The 17694-nt window shown below is 34.3% G+C and overlaps 2 protein-coding genes across 2 annotated transcripts; one reads left to right on the forward strand and one right to left on the reverse strand.

Moving 5' to 3' along the window:
* Positions 1-2101: 2101 nt before the first annotated feature.
* On the reverse strand, positions 2102-9143 carry LOC131610102 (dolichyl-diphosphooligosaccharide--protein glycosyltransferase subunit 2-like). Its single transcript, XM_058881970.1, has 19 exons — positions 8787-9143; positions 8312-8501; positions 8114-8203; positions 7672-7734; positions 7365-7434; positions 7157-7221; positions 6698-6752; positions 5922-6049; positions 5718-5833; positions 5496-5565; positions 4919-5023; positions 4556-4642; positions 4307-4455; positions 3959-4070; positions 3797-3880; positions 3349-3429; positions 3039-3263; positions 2773-2895; positions 2102-2523 (listed from the first exon to the last, which is right to left on the reverse strand). Exons 1-19 carry the CDS (start codon positions 8921-8923, stop codon positions 2407-2409), a joined length of 2067 nt encoding a protein of 688 aa, XP_058737953.1. The 5' UTR covers positions 8924-9143; the 3' UTR covers positions 2102-2406.
* Positions 9144-11206: 2063 nt separating this feature from the next.
* On the forward strand, positions 11207-15002 carry LOC131612453 (uncharacterized). Its single transcript, XM_058884248.1, has 13 exons — positions 11207-11642; positions 11755-11929; positions 12045-12128; positions 12228-12469; positions 12633-12843; positions 12976-13055; positions 13172-13256; positions 13357-13488; positions 13585-13698; positions 13792-13839; positions 13935-14019; positions 14346-14399; positions 14487-15002. The coding sequence occupies exons 1-13, from the start codon at positions 11419-11421 to the stop codon at positions 14555-14557; spliced, it is 1605 nt and encodes a 534-aa protein (XP_058740231.1). The 5' UTR covers positions 11207-11418; the 3' UTR covers positions 14558-15002.
* The last annotated feature ends 2692 nt before the right edge of the window (positions 15003-17694 follow it).

Raw genomic sequence — 17694 nt, forward strand, 5'->3', positions numbered from 1 at the left:
GCAAGGTGATCGTCATCTCCCCAACCGGTAAGTGGAAAGAAGACGTCTCCCTGTGCCACCTCTCCACAAAGGCCCCCTGCATACCGTGGCTGATAGTGGTATACCCCGTCATGCACAACCCACCTAGCCCTGAAGCTGTCACCGCGTCGTTAAACTACTTCGCCTCTGGTTTAAAGAGACTGAAAAATCTTCTGGCATGGTTCACCTGTTTCAAAGTCTGTCTCTCCTGTTACAACAAAAACAAAAAAAAATATTGTTAATTAGACCGTTAAAAAATGTTGAATAAACAGCTAAATAAAAAACGGTTAAATAATAAAGTCGGGCAAATTATAAAAAATACCTCTCCCCCCAGATACGTCGAGCGACGTGCTCGTGGTAGGAAATCAGTAAGGTCTTGTCACTGGGCCCTCCCGGGTAGCCCTCCTCCTCCTCCTCCCCGTGTGGAGGGTCAACATCTGGTACCTCCTCTGCCTCCTGGTATCTAACTGCCTCCTCCTCCACTCGTACCTCCTGCTGGCGGGAAGAAGAGACCCGAGCTAGACGACTCCTGGATTCAAATGAGGAAGTACCCTCGTCCATCTGCACGTGTACTCGCACACGACCTCGTCCCTGCGTCGACACCAGCTGCGCCGCCCGCTCGCGTCTAGTCAACGCTGTCTGGGTCTCTCTCCCTTGTCTGATGCGTGCTGGGTTGCCTGTCATGTTCCTGAAAACAATTGAAATCACTAAGAATGCGAAACAATTGAAAAAACAAAAAAAAATCAATTCTGGACCACTTCGGAAGTTCATTTTCGAAACTGGGAATGGAGGTGTTTTCGGAAATGAACTTCCGAAACACCTCTGCGAAGACAACTTCTGCAACTTCCATGGCAGACCCCAAAATCCAACATTAAAACATGTTATAATGATTCTAAACAACCTAAATACCACTACCAACCTACCCCTATATCATTTTTGCAATTTCTAAACACCCTAAAATAGATTTGAATCATAGATCTAAAGATTGAAAAACTTATCAATTGAAGAGATTGAGTAGCTTTAGGTTGAGATTGAGTAGCTTTTGAGTAGCTTTGATGTAGACTTCAAACTTGGTTTTGCAAAAAATCTGAAGAGAGGAAGTTTGATGATGATTTAGGGTAAAAATGAATGGGGGAGGGGGCTGTTTTGCTTAATCTGCAAAACGCACAGTATTTCGGAAATGCACTTCCGAAATGCTGTTTTCGGAAATGCATTTCCGAAATAAGACAAAATTTGAAGAAAAAAAATGCGCTTTCGGAGATGCATCTTCGAAAACAACATTTTTTTGCATTTCGGAAATGCATTTCCGAAGTAAGGGGTATTTTGGGTTTTTCACCAGAGGTGACCAAAAAGACATGGGGGTGGATAAAGAAATTTCCATCAAGGAGATCATAATGTAAGTGGGGATGGCTTAAGCTAATGCTTTGTTAAACTTGGTCAATAATGAAGTTGAAGGTCTGAGTTTTTGAGGGGGCCGATTCTAGCTGTAGTTTTTGTGACAATTTTAAGGGTACCATTACAAGGGCTATAGGTATATAATCAGAAGGGGGAGAGATTTTCATTCTTAGGAAAAGGCATAGTATTACTGATATTTTAGGACAATCATTTTTATTGAGAATGCTAAGAGTAGAAGATGTGACATTGGTGCCAACTATGTTACGTAAAGTTTAGTAGAAAAGAGCAGGGATTCCATCTGGGTCATCGGAAGATGTTGCTTTTAGGTTAGTTTTGGCGTTGAGAACCTCTTCAGTGAAGGGTTTGTTAAGACCTGCTCTCATATCCTCGAGTAATTTGTTTTTCACCACCATTTTATGTCTCTAGTGTTGCTTGGGTTAGAGGTCTTGAGTTGATCATTAAAGAACTGGATGAAAGTATGATGGTTCTCTTCTTTGTGGGTAAGAATTCCTTCCTAATTAGTTATGCAGGATATTTTGTTTTGATTGTTCTTATGGTTAGTTTTTTTATGGAAAAGTTTTTTGTTGTCGTCTTATTCTCTTAACCAATGCACTTTATCTCTTTATGGAAACTGCTTGTACAAAAAACCCTTCATACCAGTTATATAGGAGTACCTGCACGATGAAACTTCCAGATAATAAATGATAACCCTCAAACCTCAACTAGCAAAATACTTCATGTTGTATAGAATGATAATACATGATATTAGACTATAAAAGCACGAGTACTTGCACGTTATGGCTTTCATCAAGATCAAGCAAGATCAAGACATCGCTTTTCTCTTTTTGATATGATTGAGTTCTCTAAATTGTAACGGCTACAGCAAAGGTCCTACAAAATTTGATTAGTGCCATTCTTTCAAGGGAAACCTCAGATAAGTGAGATAACCATGCCATCTCTTCATAAATAGACATTAGCCAATCTTCCTTTTACTCAAGCAGACTTTAGCTTAGCTGATGTTGAAGCAAGATGAGAAAGAATTCTATGTCCCACAAACATCAGAAAAGCTCCCAAAAACCCTAGTGCTTTGAGTGTAGTGAACAAGTCCAGCTGCACAAAAACAAATATGTCAAAGAGAGAAGAACTTCATATAGATACTTTTCTGCCATAAGAAACAGAAATTGAACTTTGTTCCACCAAAATCTGAAAAACCAATAAGGGGTCATTCACACCACCTCTGCTAGTCAAGCATATTATGGTATTGTCTCTAATCATTACCACTACTTTATATGGACTACAGTTATCACAACAGAAGAAACTGATAGAAACAGGTTCAATAGGAACGCTGAATAGGCATACCTTCAACCAGAAAAGAACATAAAGCAATAAAACTGCGGCAGCGCCAAGTTGGAATAGGATGGCATATGTGGCAGGAAGTGCTGAAGAAGGAAAGTTCTTGAAGTTCACACCCAGGCGCAATAGCTGTGAATGATGTAAAGAAATGGCAAAAGTTAAGTAACATACAGGAACATAGTCCAAATAAGAAGAAACAAGATAGCTAAACCATGACTTTTTCATGTAACTACAAAAGTACAACAATACAGAAGGACTATTAAAGGACTTACCCCAACCAAAAAGCCAATGAATGGCAAAAGAGTCACAATCAAAAAGGCAAGAGAGAGATTCTGGGGTGGTCGCTTTTCAGGAGCCCTAAACAAGTGAGCTATCTCTGCTTTTGGCCCATATCTTGAGTAAGGATCTACAGGTAGTGGGGGAAGATGCGCTGTTTTCTCAGGTGCTTCTGGAAGATCTAATTCTAAATGACCAAGTGGCCGCAAGAAAGAGTTCTCCTGAAATCATAAATAGTAATTGTTCAGATTGCCTTTCCTATTACTGGGAGAGGGGAAACTAACAAAATCAAGTAGTGCTTGATACCATGATAGCATCACCAACAGTCAGCTCAAAATCATATCTTCCAGAGAGATAATAAAATTTGTCCACCAAGCCAAGAAAATCCTAAAAGACAAAATTATGAATTTCAGCAAAACAATAACTATATATGGATAGAAGATGAGAATGAAATGATCAAACAGTCTTCGCCAAAACATGCAGGTGACAAAATTACAGCCTAATAGATAAATAAACCCTCCGTTACAAGTGGTTAAAGACACATTATATTAAAACTAGAACATACATTCCTTTTCCACTTTAAGTTAATTTGATTTCTAATATTCAGAATGGAAGCAGTTATGCACTAAAACAGATTATCCTGACTTTAGCGTTGTGTAATTGCTATTTATTATGAATTGTAACAAAGTCAACAAGTACTCGAGAATAGACATGTTAACCAAGACAATGAAATATACAATAGGATATACTTAACGAGAATAATCTCAAACTTCTTGCCGGTATTTCCAACCACGAAGATGTGTTCATACTTTGTCTCATGCTTCAACCTAAGCAATGCCTGAAGAAGAACAAATGTTTAATAAAGAGACAACTGAAATGGCATTCATTTAAAAGTTCTAATGCAACTCCTGCAAACCTGGCGAGGCTTAAAGGCATGGCCATGAGGCGTTGTCAACTGAAAAGAAAAACGCAACTTTTGAAGATGGTTAGCTGAGAGTGAAACAACATCAGTTCCAGCCAAATCTAGCCTGCACAGAAACACAAAACAAAGATTTAAATTGAAGTGAAGAAATAAAAACATACTTAATAGAATTGCTAACAAAAATGCAAAACCAAGATTTAAATGTATATGTATTCAGCTCAAACTTCAAACATTGCATAAAACTGACAAACATATGACAATGAAACATACTAATTGATAATTAAGTAGACTGATCCTGAATATAATTGCAGAGATGTTTTCAAATCATTAATTGAAACATACGTTTTCTGGGTTTCATCACTTCCAAGATCACTGCCAAGAACTGAAATTTCTGCGTTGCTAACTTTAACAATGCCAGTGACATATATTGGCACGTGAATTTGGCCTCCGATAGCATAATCATTTTCACTACCAGAATCATGAAGCACCGTCTACAAAAATAGGCTTAAAACATTATAATTAACAAGCAGATACAAATAAATACACCTTGGTATAATGAAAGGAAAAATAATCACTAAATAAACATAATACCTCAAAAACAAACACATATGTTCCCACATCCACATTATCTGGGAAGCCCATGACATGAAGTCCACTACTTTGATCATACTGGAGTTCCTGTAGAACACAATAAGGGAGGTATACTCAAACAATTGAAAGTAGAACAAACCAGAGATAATAAAGAATCCCATAAACCAAATTACTCTATGACGCCCATTCCTAAAAAAAATCATTAACTCATCACTCACCTTGCCCTCAGTTCCTGTAGAACACAATAAGGGAGGTATACTCAAACAATTGAAAGTAGAACAAACCAGAGATAATAAAGAATCCCATAAACCAAATTACTCTATGACGCCCACTCCTAAAAAAAATCATTAACTCATCACTCACCTTGCCCTCAATAACAGCCGAATCTTTAGCATCGGTGTGGAAAGCTCGGATAAGCTTAACTGTAAGAGGTGGTGCAGCTGAACCAAGTACTGTATTCACCGTAACCTGTTTAATTTTGAAATAGAAATCTGTCATATTTTCCTAAGTGAAAAGCTGCACATTCATTAAAACCTGAAGAACTATTAATGCAGATAACTGGTTCATGCGATGCTAATATAGTATTGCATGTAAAAGACTCAACACGTGAGAAATGGGGGAAGAGTTTATAAAGCTCCACAACATAATAAAAACAATGGCACATAGGAGTGTTGAGATGAAGAATTTGAACGGACACTTTGAAAATGAAAGAACCAATAATAACTGGTAGCATCCTGTGAAAGAAAGCCTAACTGGAACTGAGAACTTATCAGTAATCTTTAATATATTTGGGTCAACCAACATATTTTGATAAAAAAGAGTGATAAAAACATAATCTTATAGGTGGTTGAGGACCCAAAACAGAAAACCAGTGTGCACCATCAACTAATCATTTCACTCCCAAAATAATGACTTCCGAAACTTTAACTTCATTGCTTACCTTGAGCTGATCTTTTTTGGACAATGAATAAACTGTTGCAGGAAGTGACAGAACTAATGGAACGGGAACCCTACACCAGAACAAGAAATTCAAGGCATATTTTGTTAATAAATAATTATTGAGATATCAAGATGTGTGCAAAGAAGAAGAGACGAGACGGGGGAAAATACACCACTCTAAAGCTGTACTAATATTATAGATTTTTTCCTTAAAAGCACTTGCCTTTTGCTCTCCAAAAGAGCTAATGATTCAATTTGATTGAAGAAGTCCTTGGCACTTCCTGGAAGTCCAATGCCTAATAAATATTTTGCTAAACCCAATATTTTATCCCCTGGAAGCTGGCAATGCAAAACTAAAGCATGAACAGAAAATTCAAGCAGATAAAAAAATTAGAGAGCAATCTCGTAGATTTCAAAGTTCACATACATCTATTTTTCCAGAAGTTACAGCAGCAAATGATGTAATCCCTCGAACAACTGAAGCAGATGTGGAAAGAGAACCCTGATGCTCGCGGCCACCGCCAAATTTCTCATCAAAATAAAATGTTCCATCATCTGAAAAAAAGATAAAATGTTCATCTGAGACCAGTAGGGTTGAAGCATGTTGTATGAAAAAATGCAAGGCCATTTATTACAATAATCAATAACAAAAATTAGAAAAACTTCCGGTGAATAAATCAATCTTTTGGGGGAGGAGCATAGAAGTTTTATTAATGCCTAAAAATCTTCCAGCCAACAGATTAAGTCATTTAATTTGATGTCAGAAACACCCTGCAAGATTGTAACACTAAAGCAACATAAAACGGTTATTCCTATTCCCAGCCCTACAAGATATATAGAATTTGATTGTCACAAAAAATAGATTGTCAAGACTCAAGCATTTTTAGGAGACATGTCCTCTCTTTTTTAAGAAGCTAAACAAAAGTAACGGGTCTTCTATATTCAGGTCTGTTCAAGAAAGTGACAATAATAAAGATTGAATCATGACTATGATTTGATATGATTGAGATTTGCGTAAAAAAATTGAAAAAAGAATAAGTGCTAATCCTTGTACTAAATACTAATACGCGACTCCAAATCCAAAGTATATAAAGAAATAAATCATGTTAATAACTAAGAAATGAGAAGTATGGACACTAATATTAAGAAATAATCTAATATACTCCAGGAATTAAAAAACCATATGAGATAATTTATCCATACCATATTTCTGGATGCTGTCAAAGAGCTTCAATATATCACTTTTCACCGTATTTACCTGACAATAAAAAGCTAATTTAATACATTGATAAACATACAAGGAGGCCCAAGACAAGGTATGTTTCTATGATGCATCATAAACAACAAAAGCATGTAAATAGATGAATTGCAAGAAAAATGAAGTGCTAATAAATTTAGCATCATATTTTTCAGCATTAATTTTTTTCATCACTTAGACCCCACTTCTATTCACTTTTATTTGGAAATTCCAGTCAGGTGTTTTATTGGTTTAAAAATATTCTAATGAAAAAATCTTGACAATAATCTTGCATACCATACTACTATAATGCACATAATTAAACTCATATGAATTTGCTGACCACATATAGAATTTTCAACTAAACAACCTTTTAAGTTTAAAATACGCAAAACAACTAACCAAATTAAGATTCAGAACATTACCCTAGACTGATCAATTTCAGAAGATGCTAATGATATGACTCCAGCCAATGCTTCAAGTGCTAATCCTGTAAAATACATGAGTAGCCTAATTTGTAACTATAGATAAACAGCACTAGTTGGAGGGATTCTGTGTTGCCAGTTTCAGAGTAAAAAAAAATAATACATAGAGAGAACTTGAACCTCAACGTATTTCCATATAAATCATTACCAGCAGCATAGGTACTAGATTCTGGATTATCAGAACTGTAGCGCCATCTCCCATCACTTTGGCTCAAAGCCTGCCAATACCCAAATAGTGAAGAACATGGCATCACAATGAACATGAGAGTTTGAAGTGCATTTGAAGCACCAAAAGCTTATGTAAGTTATGAAATAAAACTAATAAAACTGGAAAGGGTGTAGTTCTTATATCGAATCTTCTATGGCCACATCCGATGGGACCAAATGGTAGTTATTGCAAAGCAAACCAAGTCCCCCTGAATAGTCAATACCAAAGATAATGAATGAAAACAGACCTTGATTGAATGGAATGTCCCATCGGCATCGGCAAGAAGTACATCGACATCAGGTGCCTGATCCTGTAAACAGAGAAAGGGGAGATCAAAAGGAGAAAAGAATCATAATGGAAAATCATAATGGAAAATAATATATGAAATTTGAATCAGCAAGCTACAAAATAAAATCAATAAAACCACCTTTCTGAAAAGAGGAGGCACTTCCACTAATAAAACAACATACTAAAAAAACTGACATATTAGGAGAATACTAGAAGTGCCAGGAGAATTTTGCTTATCAACTAGATAAGCAGGATGAGAAACAAATTTATTATGACCAAGAGTTGAATGGACAAGAAAATAATGCAACAGCATCCCTATAGGATTCCAATTAAAGCCCATTTACCAGCCCACTAGGCTTTACCAATTTAAGTACCAAATGGAGTAAAGTCTGGAGAATTACCTTTATAAGAACCAAACTTCCTATTGTATAGTATATGTCAACCAAAGTACTTGCATCATTGACGGCGGCTTTAAGTCTTGAAGCAATATCCTTTACAAAATAAGCAATTTCTAGCATCAACTTTTTAAAAACACAACAAAAAGCACTGACAATCAAGCCTCAACTCCGCTTTAAAATAACACAATAGCATAAAATTACCTGGAAAACACCGCTATCAACCTTGCATTTTAAAATGCCATTGACCTTTAAGGCATAGAACGAATCCTTCAGATAGGATGACGATCCGAGATTTTCCACTACCTTCTGACAAGCGGTTACACTCACATCAGGCTTATTCTCAAGCTCAAGTATCTCAAATACTCTTAGAGCCTCATAGGTTTCTTCTAAACTGATAAGATAACAAGAACAAAAATAAGTTTTCTTACATAATCTTCTAACCTAAAATTTCAACAAACTATTCCAAACAGAAAATATTAATTGATAACATACCTATAACAATTGATCATAATATAATTAATTAATAATTATTAATAATTGATTATGTCAATTCATATTTGATTAATTAAATAATTAATTTAACAAATGATACACATAAGCTAAGCGTGTGTATTTGACAATCAAATCAAACTAGGCATGAAAAATACGGTTGGAGTTTGGAGAGAGTAGAATTGACCTTGAAGAGGATCCATCGAAGAGTTGTAAAGCAGCGGAACGGTGAGAATCGGAAATTGGAGTTGGAATCGTGACGGCGTTACAGATCGAAATAGTGTAAAACAGTATAATGAGAAATTTGGCTAGGTTTGTGGCCATTTCTGCAACTATGAATAAGAGAATGCAAATCGCATTTACGATAGGTTAGGGATTTGATGAAATGAGATCGAGAATTAGGATGTACGCGAAGAAACGACTTGTGCGAGTGAGTCTGTGTGTTTCTGGTGCAACTGAACTATAGTATCATCACTGGCTAATAGTCTTCGTCTTGGTCAATGCATCGAATTTTATTACCAAAATTCTACTCCTTTAACTCAGGTTTTAATACTACTCCCTCTCAAAGTAATTAACTACACATTAATAGTACTCCATTAATCAATTGCTAAACTTTACCAAAGAAGAACTACGGTTCGATCCCCGCAACTGCGATCGGGAGGGGGATGAAACCACTTGATGCCAGAACTCGCCTCCGAACCGGACTAAACCGATGCTATAAAACAAAAAAAAAATGTAATTTGTAATTAGATAAATTTTAATCTTAATATTTATGCAAGACATCAAATACAAATACAATGACGCAGTATCTCATTTATTCATCTCTATTTGACAACAAAAAAATTATATTGTTTGAGTATAAAGAAAAAGATCACAATTGTAATGAGATAAAAATATATTTAACTAAAATATATATATGAAAAATAAGAAAAAAAATTTAAAAGATAGCAAGGTATCCGAAAAGAAAAGAATTCTTCCGGACACCCTTCAACTTATATTTATACTCTCATATATTTTTGTAATGATAAAAATATTCTTATCAAAAAAATTTCAAAAACAACAAACCAAAAATTCGATAGTACAGTTGAAAAATTCAAATAAATAAAAAATTTGGTAGTATATTTTAAAAAGTCCAATATAATTTTTAACGGAGTTTTTGAAAAATAAATTTAACATGCCGGATTTTTGAAAAATTCAAGATTCTTGATAATATTTTTAATTTAAAAAAAAATACTAGCTCATATCTAGTTAATAAAAAAACATAACACTATAGGATTTTTACTCCACCCCATAACATTTAGATGTGCATTACAATTTTGTCATCGTCCTTCTGTAGATAGATATTCGAAAACACATTTTTTTTAAGTTTATTTTGTTTTTTTAATTGTTTTAATTTCCATTTTTAAATTTATCTTTTGATATTTCTATTTAACAGTTTTGATTTTTTTTTCTTTTATGATTATTGATAATTTAATTTAATATGTAGGGAAGTTTATCTTTTTGGTCTTTGTACCTAAACATACTTTTACATGTTACATAATTAAAATAAAATTTAATTTTATAATATTATTTAATAATAATATAAATTAGAATTTAATTGAAACACACTCCGTCAATCACAACCGTTAATTTGTTGAAATTGTTTGACTTTTATTTTAACTTTTTAAAAAATAATATAATTGAGTGGTTGTAATGCATTAATAGTGTAAAAAGTTTACACTGATAGACAATTAAATTCTATAAATTATTATATTAAAATAAATAAAAAATAATCTAAATTAAACTACAATTAACCTTTAAATAATGTATAAAGGATCAAATAAGTGCATTTTTTTACTGCTTAATAAGTGCATTTTTAAACATTAAAAATTTTAAAATAGGAGAACAAGGGTCTGTTTGGTAAAAATAGCGGTTGACTGATAAGTTAGCTGATAGCTTATAACTTATGACTGATGGCTGATGACTGATGACTTATAGCTTATAGCGGATGGTTGAGACTGATAACTTATAAGCTAATTGAACTGTTTGGTAAAATTAGCGGTTCAATTAACTTAAAAATGTAAAATGACATAAAATATATTTAATATATAATTATTTATTTTAAATTAAAATAAATTATAAGGGTTAAAAATGAATTTTAATTAAAATAATAAGGATAAACAAAGAAGAAAAAATAATAAGCTATAAGACATAAGCTAAAACGCTATTTGAAATAGCGTCTGAAAAATAAGATATAAGCTAGTAAAATAAGCTATAAGCTCGTGATGAAATGACATTTACCAAACGGGTCTAAATTATCAAATGAACTTATAAGACATAAGACATAAGCTATAAGCTCGAAAACATTTCTTACCAAACAAAGCCAAATAATTTTTTTCTTAAGAAATGGAGATTATGCTAACCATATCAGCATTCTAAACCAGTTTTTCATCAAATTAATCTCTTACATTTTTTATTCCTTTTCATTTTACATAATAAAAAAAATTCGAAAAACTATATATAAATGGCAGGTATCACACTCTCTGAATTCTTACATGATCTCAAAAAGAAGAGTGATTTAACTTGACAGTTACTTACTATAAATACCCTTTCACGGAACCATAATAATTTTCTCTCCCCAACTATTAATTACACGGCATTCCGTTTTCTCAGCTTCCTTTTCCCATCGATTCTATTTTTTAACCGTTTTTTTTCATCCTCAACGTTTCAAACCAAATAATCAACGTATAATTTTCACAACTTTTGATCGATAACGGTTGCAGATTCATTATACAGAAGAAAACGGGAATGGTAACGTTTGATCGGTGGTGGTGAAGAAGATGGATTCGGCGAGGAGTTGGTTATCCAAGTTTCAACCGCGAGATAGACTGAGAGCTTCCACCAGGAAGAAGGACGACGTTATGGGCGGAACCGAGGATTCCGATGCGTCTGTTGATGACGAGAGTCTTTCTAGTGTTACAAAGCAGAAGGTAGCGGCCGCGAAACAGTACATTGAGAACCATTACAAGGAACAGATGAAGAGTCTTCAAGAGAGAAAGGAGCGGTATATTTCATTTCATGATCATCAATTTTAAAAATATCATTTGCATTAGTAATTGATGGATTTAGAATGACTAAGATATTTGCAGAGTTTTCTAATTCCTCGCTTATAACAGGCGAACTATCTTGGAAAAGAAGTTGGCGGATGCTGATGTCTCCGAGGAAGATCAAAATAACTTACTTAAATTTCTAGAGAAAAAGGAAACGGAATATATGCGCCTTCAGAGGCATAAAATGGGTGTGGAGGATTTTGAGATGTTGACTATGATTGGAAAAGGCGCATTTGGGGAGGTACTTATGTGCTTACATACGACGCGAGCTATTACTCTATCTTTCGCTTTATAGCTCTTTATATGCTTTGTCCAGATAATGTTATACTTTTTCCGGAAATTTGAAATTGTTGCAGGTGAGAGTCTGTAGGGAAAAGACTACGGATCATGTATTTGCGATGAAAAAGCTAAAGAAATCAGAAATGCTTCGAAGAGGCCAGGTTTGTACTCGTTTGTCTTGCTACATTATACTCTACGGACGAGAAGCGGTTATGCTGAGTTTATTGAAGTTGTTACCCTTATTTTTGCTAATTATTCAGGTTGAACATGTCAGAGCTGAGAGGAATCTTCTTGCAGAGGTTGACAGTAATTGTATAGTCAAACTTTATTGTTCTTTCCAGGATGATGATTATTTATATCTTATAATGGAGTATCTACCGGGAGGGGATATGATGACTCTACTTATGAGAAAGGATACATTGACCGAAGATGAAGCCCGATTTTACGTAGGAGAAACAGTTCTGGCTATTGAATCTATACATAAACACAATTATATACATAGGTATCTATAGAATCGGTAATCTATTTCATATTGGTATGTCATACTACTATATGACAAATTGATCATATATTTAAAACTATTTGATGCTCGAGTCTGATTTATTTATCTTCGTAGAAGTCAATTGTACATTATAAATTAATCTTCTCTATATGTTATGTTGCAGGGATATTAAGCCTGATAACTTATTACTTGATAAATACGGACACTTGAAACTATCAGATTTTGGATTATGTAAACCGTTAGACTGTAGTACACTTGAAGAATCAGATTTTTCTCAGAATGCAAATGGAACTGGCCAGGGTGATGATCGTGCAGGTCCGAAGCGTACGCAACAAGAACAGTTGGAAAACTGGCAGAAAAACAGGAGGACACTTGTAAGTTCATTGCTATTGTGCCGTGGTCTCTTTTTTGTTTATTACGACAAAATGTAACTGTATCTTAACTCTTGATGATCAATTGGGTTCTCTTTTTGGTTTATTGTAAATGTGAATGTACAATTGATGCAGGCTTATTCTACTGTTGGTACACCAGATTATATTGCTCCAGAAGTTCTATTGAAGAAAGGTTATGGGATGGAATGTGATTGGTGAGTTGACGTTAAAATTATGACACTGTATAGCTGATACCACTTGGTGATAAAAGGCCTTATCGTTGTCAGGGCACGTATTTTATTTTGAAAATTGACAGTTATTTATTTCCCAGGTGGTCACTTGGAGCTATTATGTATGAAATGCTGGTGGGATATCCGCCTTTCTATTCCGATGATCCAATGTCAACATGCAGGAAGGTAATCTTTTGGAAAGAAATGTTTGTTTTACAGACGGCTAACCTTCTCTTCGGTTCCTTAATCCTGTAATTAAACTTATCTACCTTTCTATTTTATGCAGATAGTAAACTGGAAGTCTCACTTGAAATTTCCTGAAGAAGCAAGGCTATCTCCGGAGGCCATAGATCTTATAAGTAAGCTTTTGTGTAATGTGAATCAGAGACTGGGGTCAAATGGTGCGGTTGAAATTAAGGTGTTGTATGGTGTGTCCTTTTCTACTTTATTAAAAGTGTTAAAAGAAATTCGGATATAAGAAATTAAATTTCCGTTGTATTGTATTCCTCTGCAGTCTCATCCATTCTTTGAAGGTGTTCAATGGGAGAGATTGTATCAAATGGAAGCTGCATTTACTCCTGAAGTCAATGATGAGTTAGATACTCAAAATTTTGAAAAGTTTGAAGAGGTATTGAAATATTTCAGGTTTTTTTTGTATTGCTATTCATTCAAGGTCATTCAGCTTTGCTAAGTTATCTTCCTTTTACGTTTCCGTCTGCAGGCTGACAGCCAGACTCATTCATCATCAAGAGCTGGTCCATGGAGAAAGGTAATCATAGGTTTTTGTTTCTGTTTAAATTGTCATACAATTTGTTTCTTCGTAATTATTCATTGCATGATTCATTGCTCATTGGGATGTTGCAGATGCTTTCATCTAAGGACTTTAATTTTGTGGGATACACATACAAGAACTTTGAAATTGTAAACGACTATCAAGTTCCTGGGATGGGTACATGTCTCTCTTTTCTTTTACTTATGATTGATAATTTATAATTGTTAATATGTCTGCTACAAATTTATATTGTGTTGTTGTAAGGTTTTAGTTTGAGCTATTATTCTCGTTTGACAGATACTCCGCTGTCATAAGACGGATATGTTGCTAGGTGTTAAGAGTCCGAGTCTCACACTGAACAATATATGATCTGATCATTATCTTTTCTCTTTATGAAATACCAAAAACAGCTATAGTAGAAAATGTAGGAACTATGTAACAAACAACAGCATCACATCGTTATGTTGTGTGTTGAATGATTTTGCTTTCCTCTTGCTGTGCAGCTGAACTGAAGAAAACCTCCAAACCAAGGAGGCCGTCTGTCAAATCGCTGTTTGGTAAGCGTACTTCTTTTTAACCACATTTGAAGTTTCTTGCTTATAATACTAACTCTTGTCTTCCACTCAAACTCGTTGACATTATAGACGGGGACTCGGAGACTTCTGAGGCGTCTGATATGTCAGATGTGTCTGCAAACAATCAACCTGCTCAATGAAGTAACTCTTCCCTTGACACCCAAATTAGAAGTATCTCAAAGCTTGAAGGAACCTTCCTCACAACAAGGCAGACTCTGATGATTTACCTGCTCAGAAATTATAGTTGCCATGACTCAAGCCTGTGGCATTTTGACCATTTTTATATAGTTCTTGATGCTATTCACGTTTGGATCGTACTTGGAAACATTAATGTTTTACATGATTCATGGTTTGAGGAAAAGCTGGGAGGAAGTGTTGTCTTTAGAATCAAGTTAGCCATATCTTGGCTTAGGCAAATCTTGCAAGTTTTGTTGGTCACACCACAACTTTAGAATTGTAAATCTCTTATTAGCAAGCTGTGAAATATATGTGACACTGTGTATATTCATTTATAAATATTAGCATGTATTCTTTTACATTAACCCAAACAACAAAGTATTTAATCCAATGGATAGGCTTTGGAGACGTGGCTTGTCACTTAGTTCCTATTGAAGGTCGTGTGTAGATAGATGTCTATGTAAAGTATTTTTGTTTATTCTTTTACAGAATTTTTTTATCCTATCGAATGAGGTGGAAAAGAATTTTATGAAAAATTAAAAAATGTCTCTCAATTTTCGAAGATGTAATTTCGGACGCAGTATTTATATAATTCAATAACGCACAAAAGCAGAGTCAGCCTATTGTTGAACAAAATTTAGTTTCGGAGATATATCTCTAGACCAATCAATTCAATATATTATTGGTTGAGCATACTAGTGAGGTTTTCTGAGATATATTTTCGAATATTTGAAGTGGGAATTTGAAAATATGTCACCTTTACATGTCATGTGTTTTCAAAGATGCATCTCCGGAACAATCAAATAAGAATTTGCTAAAAATAGCCACCTACATTTGTTTTCAAAAACCTTCCATTCTCAATCAAAATTTTCACTCAAACTTCATTTTTGTGTTTCATCACATCAAAAGGAGCATAAGAAACTGAAATTCAAGGTAAAATTAATTTATTTCAAGTCCCATTGTCCACATTAATCTTATTTTGGGGTTGAAAAAACTTACATTTACTCCGGATATGTATTTCTAGATTCAGTATGAACGTCTCCAAAAATGCATTTCCGGATATTGTAAGTCTTTATGTTCCACCGATATGTTTTTAATATTAGCTGTTTTTTAGTATTGTATGTTATGTTTTCATTAAATATGGTGCACCCCGGGGTTTCTCAAAAATATATTGTGTCTCCGCATGTTGAATGTGTTGTTCTAAAGGAGGTAGATATTGACAATCAATTTAAAAATGAACAAGAGTTTGAATTTCGTGATCACATCCTTCATTGAATTCGTACGGAGGCATCCAAACTGAGGTTTGGTGTTGTAATCGGAAGGCCGGATTATGGTTCGAATAGAAGATGTGCATTTGTAACATTAACATGCGAAAGAAGTGAAAAATATATATTTTCTCTCTATAATTTCAAACGAGATAATACCAGTACAAGAAAATGTGAATGATCATTTTAATTTTTCTTTATTAATTTTTTGTATGTAACCTTGTATTAATGTTAATGATGTCTAATTTATATATTTTGAAGTTTGTCAAATAAAAATATACATTTATTATAGGTGTTGTTCATAGATGCATTTCCGAAAATTGAGGACTTTATTGTATTTTCACGTGTTGTACCAGTAATGCATGAAAGTCCCTAATTAATTTTATGAAGATGATGTGTGAAAAAGAAATTTGAAAAGAATATGTTTTATTCAAATTTTTTTAGAAGACAAACTAAATTTTTTTTGTACTCGTTAAATTAGAAATTTCAATCAAATGCATTTTTCTCCTGTCTCGTGTGGTGTTTAGAGTTCTACATGAATTATGAAAGTTGTGGTTGTGTTTTGTTTAACAAATCTATGTGAAAGAAGTATACCATAAAAAATAAAGAAGTGACATATTTGTGTATACAACTACAATGATTTGAAAAGTAATTTACGTTTGCGTAAACTATTAACTTTAATTTGGATATTTTATAATAAAACAAATTCATATTTATAAGACATTTAAGGTAACAAAATATATGTTTGACTTTTCGAATGTCTTCGTGTACGTGATGAACTATATCTTGATAATAGATTGACAAAAAAATGTTATATTCATGTATAATTAGCAAGATACATAAGTGCTCTAATTGCACTTTGGTATGGTTTCTAGGATAAAATAGTTCTCCACCCTCTTTTCAAATTCTGAAAGATTTTCTCTTCCCTTCCAATGATCTAACAATAATTGGGATAGACAACCGATGAAATTTGTCCATATAGAAACATTTTAACATTTTTTTCTATACAAAATTCTTCATTTGCAAAAAATGTATGGTTCAAATGCTCAATTTGTAATTCTAGACAATTTTTTTGTCACTTTCTAAGTCCTTGTTAGACGCAACTCAGGGGTTAACACGAGAGAACATTTTACATTTGGGACACACATTTGTGAGAGACACACCTGATCGGTCACCATTTCTACTTAATTTCGTCATAAATTCGGCATAAGATCGTCATACTTGGTAACACTTTGTGGTTGTTTTCAAGAGTTTTTCGTTGATTCCTTTAATATTAGTTAATTGCTTGCATTATGTTTTTGTGCCCTTTATCATGTCTTTTTAGATGCTTTTGATCTCTCTACTTGGTGGTTGTAGGTTAATTCTGGATCAGATGGAAATTGCACAAGTGTTGGTGTAAAAGAAGCTGAAAATCGTGACAGGCGTGTAGTATTTTGATCATAACTAGAGCTTCATAACTCGGAATGACGCGGTTCCGGTGGCAAAATTTCGCTAACGAAAAGGGCTACAACTTTGATGTTGAAGTCAAAGCCAAAAGAGGCAGAGACGGACACGATCAGACCGTGTCAAGTGACACGGCCGTGTCCAACCTACTGAAGAATTCTCCCAAAAAGTGGCAGAAGCTGACACGGTCAGCCCGTGTCAAGTGACACGGCCGTGTCAGCCTGTGCAGACAGAATTTCTGATTTTCTATGTTTTTACAATTTTAAAGTTCTGGGGGCAATTTGGGTATTCCGGCTGAGATCTGAAAACCTAGGGGGATTAAAAGAGGATTGGGAGACAAGGAGAAGACACTTTTTATCGTAAAATAGAATTCCAGAATAGAGAAAGATAGC

Source organism: Vicia villosa, linkage group LG6 (assembly GCF_029867415.1).
Source record: "Vicia villosa cultivar HV-30 ecotype Madison, WI linkage group LG6, Vvil1.0, whole genome shotgun sequence".
Taxonomy (NCBI): domain Eukaryota; kingdom Viridiplantae; phylum Streptophyta; class Magnoliopsida; order Fabales; family Fabaceae; genus Vicia; species Vicia villosa.

Excerpts from the sequence above, each read along its gene's own strand:
- LOC131610102 (XM_058881970.1), bottom strand. The coding sequence starts at position 8,923 with ATGGCCACAAACCTAGCCAAATTTCTCATTATACTGTTTTACACTATT. Across the intron at positions 5,566-5,717 it reads GCTCTTTTGGAGAGCAAAAG|GGTTCCCGTTCCATTAGTTC; the intron begins GCAAGTGCTTTT and ends GTTCTGGTGTAG. Across the intron at positions 2,524-2,772 it reads ATGTTCTTTTCTGGTTGAAG|CTGGACTTGTTCACTACACT; the intron begins GTATGCCTATTC and ends GTTTTTGTGCAG.
- LOC131612453 (XM_058884248.1), top strand. The coding sequence starts at position 11,419 with ATGGATTCGGCGAGGAGTTGGTTATCCAAGTTTCAACCGCGAGATAGA. Across the intron at positions 12,844-12,975 it reads AGAAAAACAGGAGGACACTT|GCTTATTCTACTGTTGGTAC; the intron begins GTAAGTTCATTG and ends CAATTGATGCAG. Across the intron at positions 13,056-13,171 it reads TATGGGATGGAATGTGATTG|GTGGTCACTTGGAGCTATTA; the intron begins GTGAGTTGACGT and ends TTTATTTCCCAG.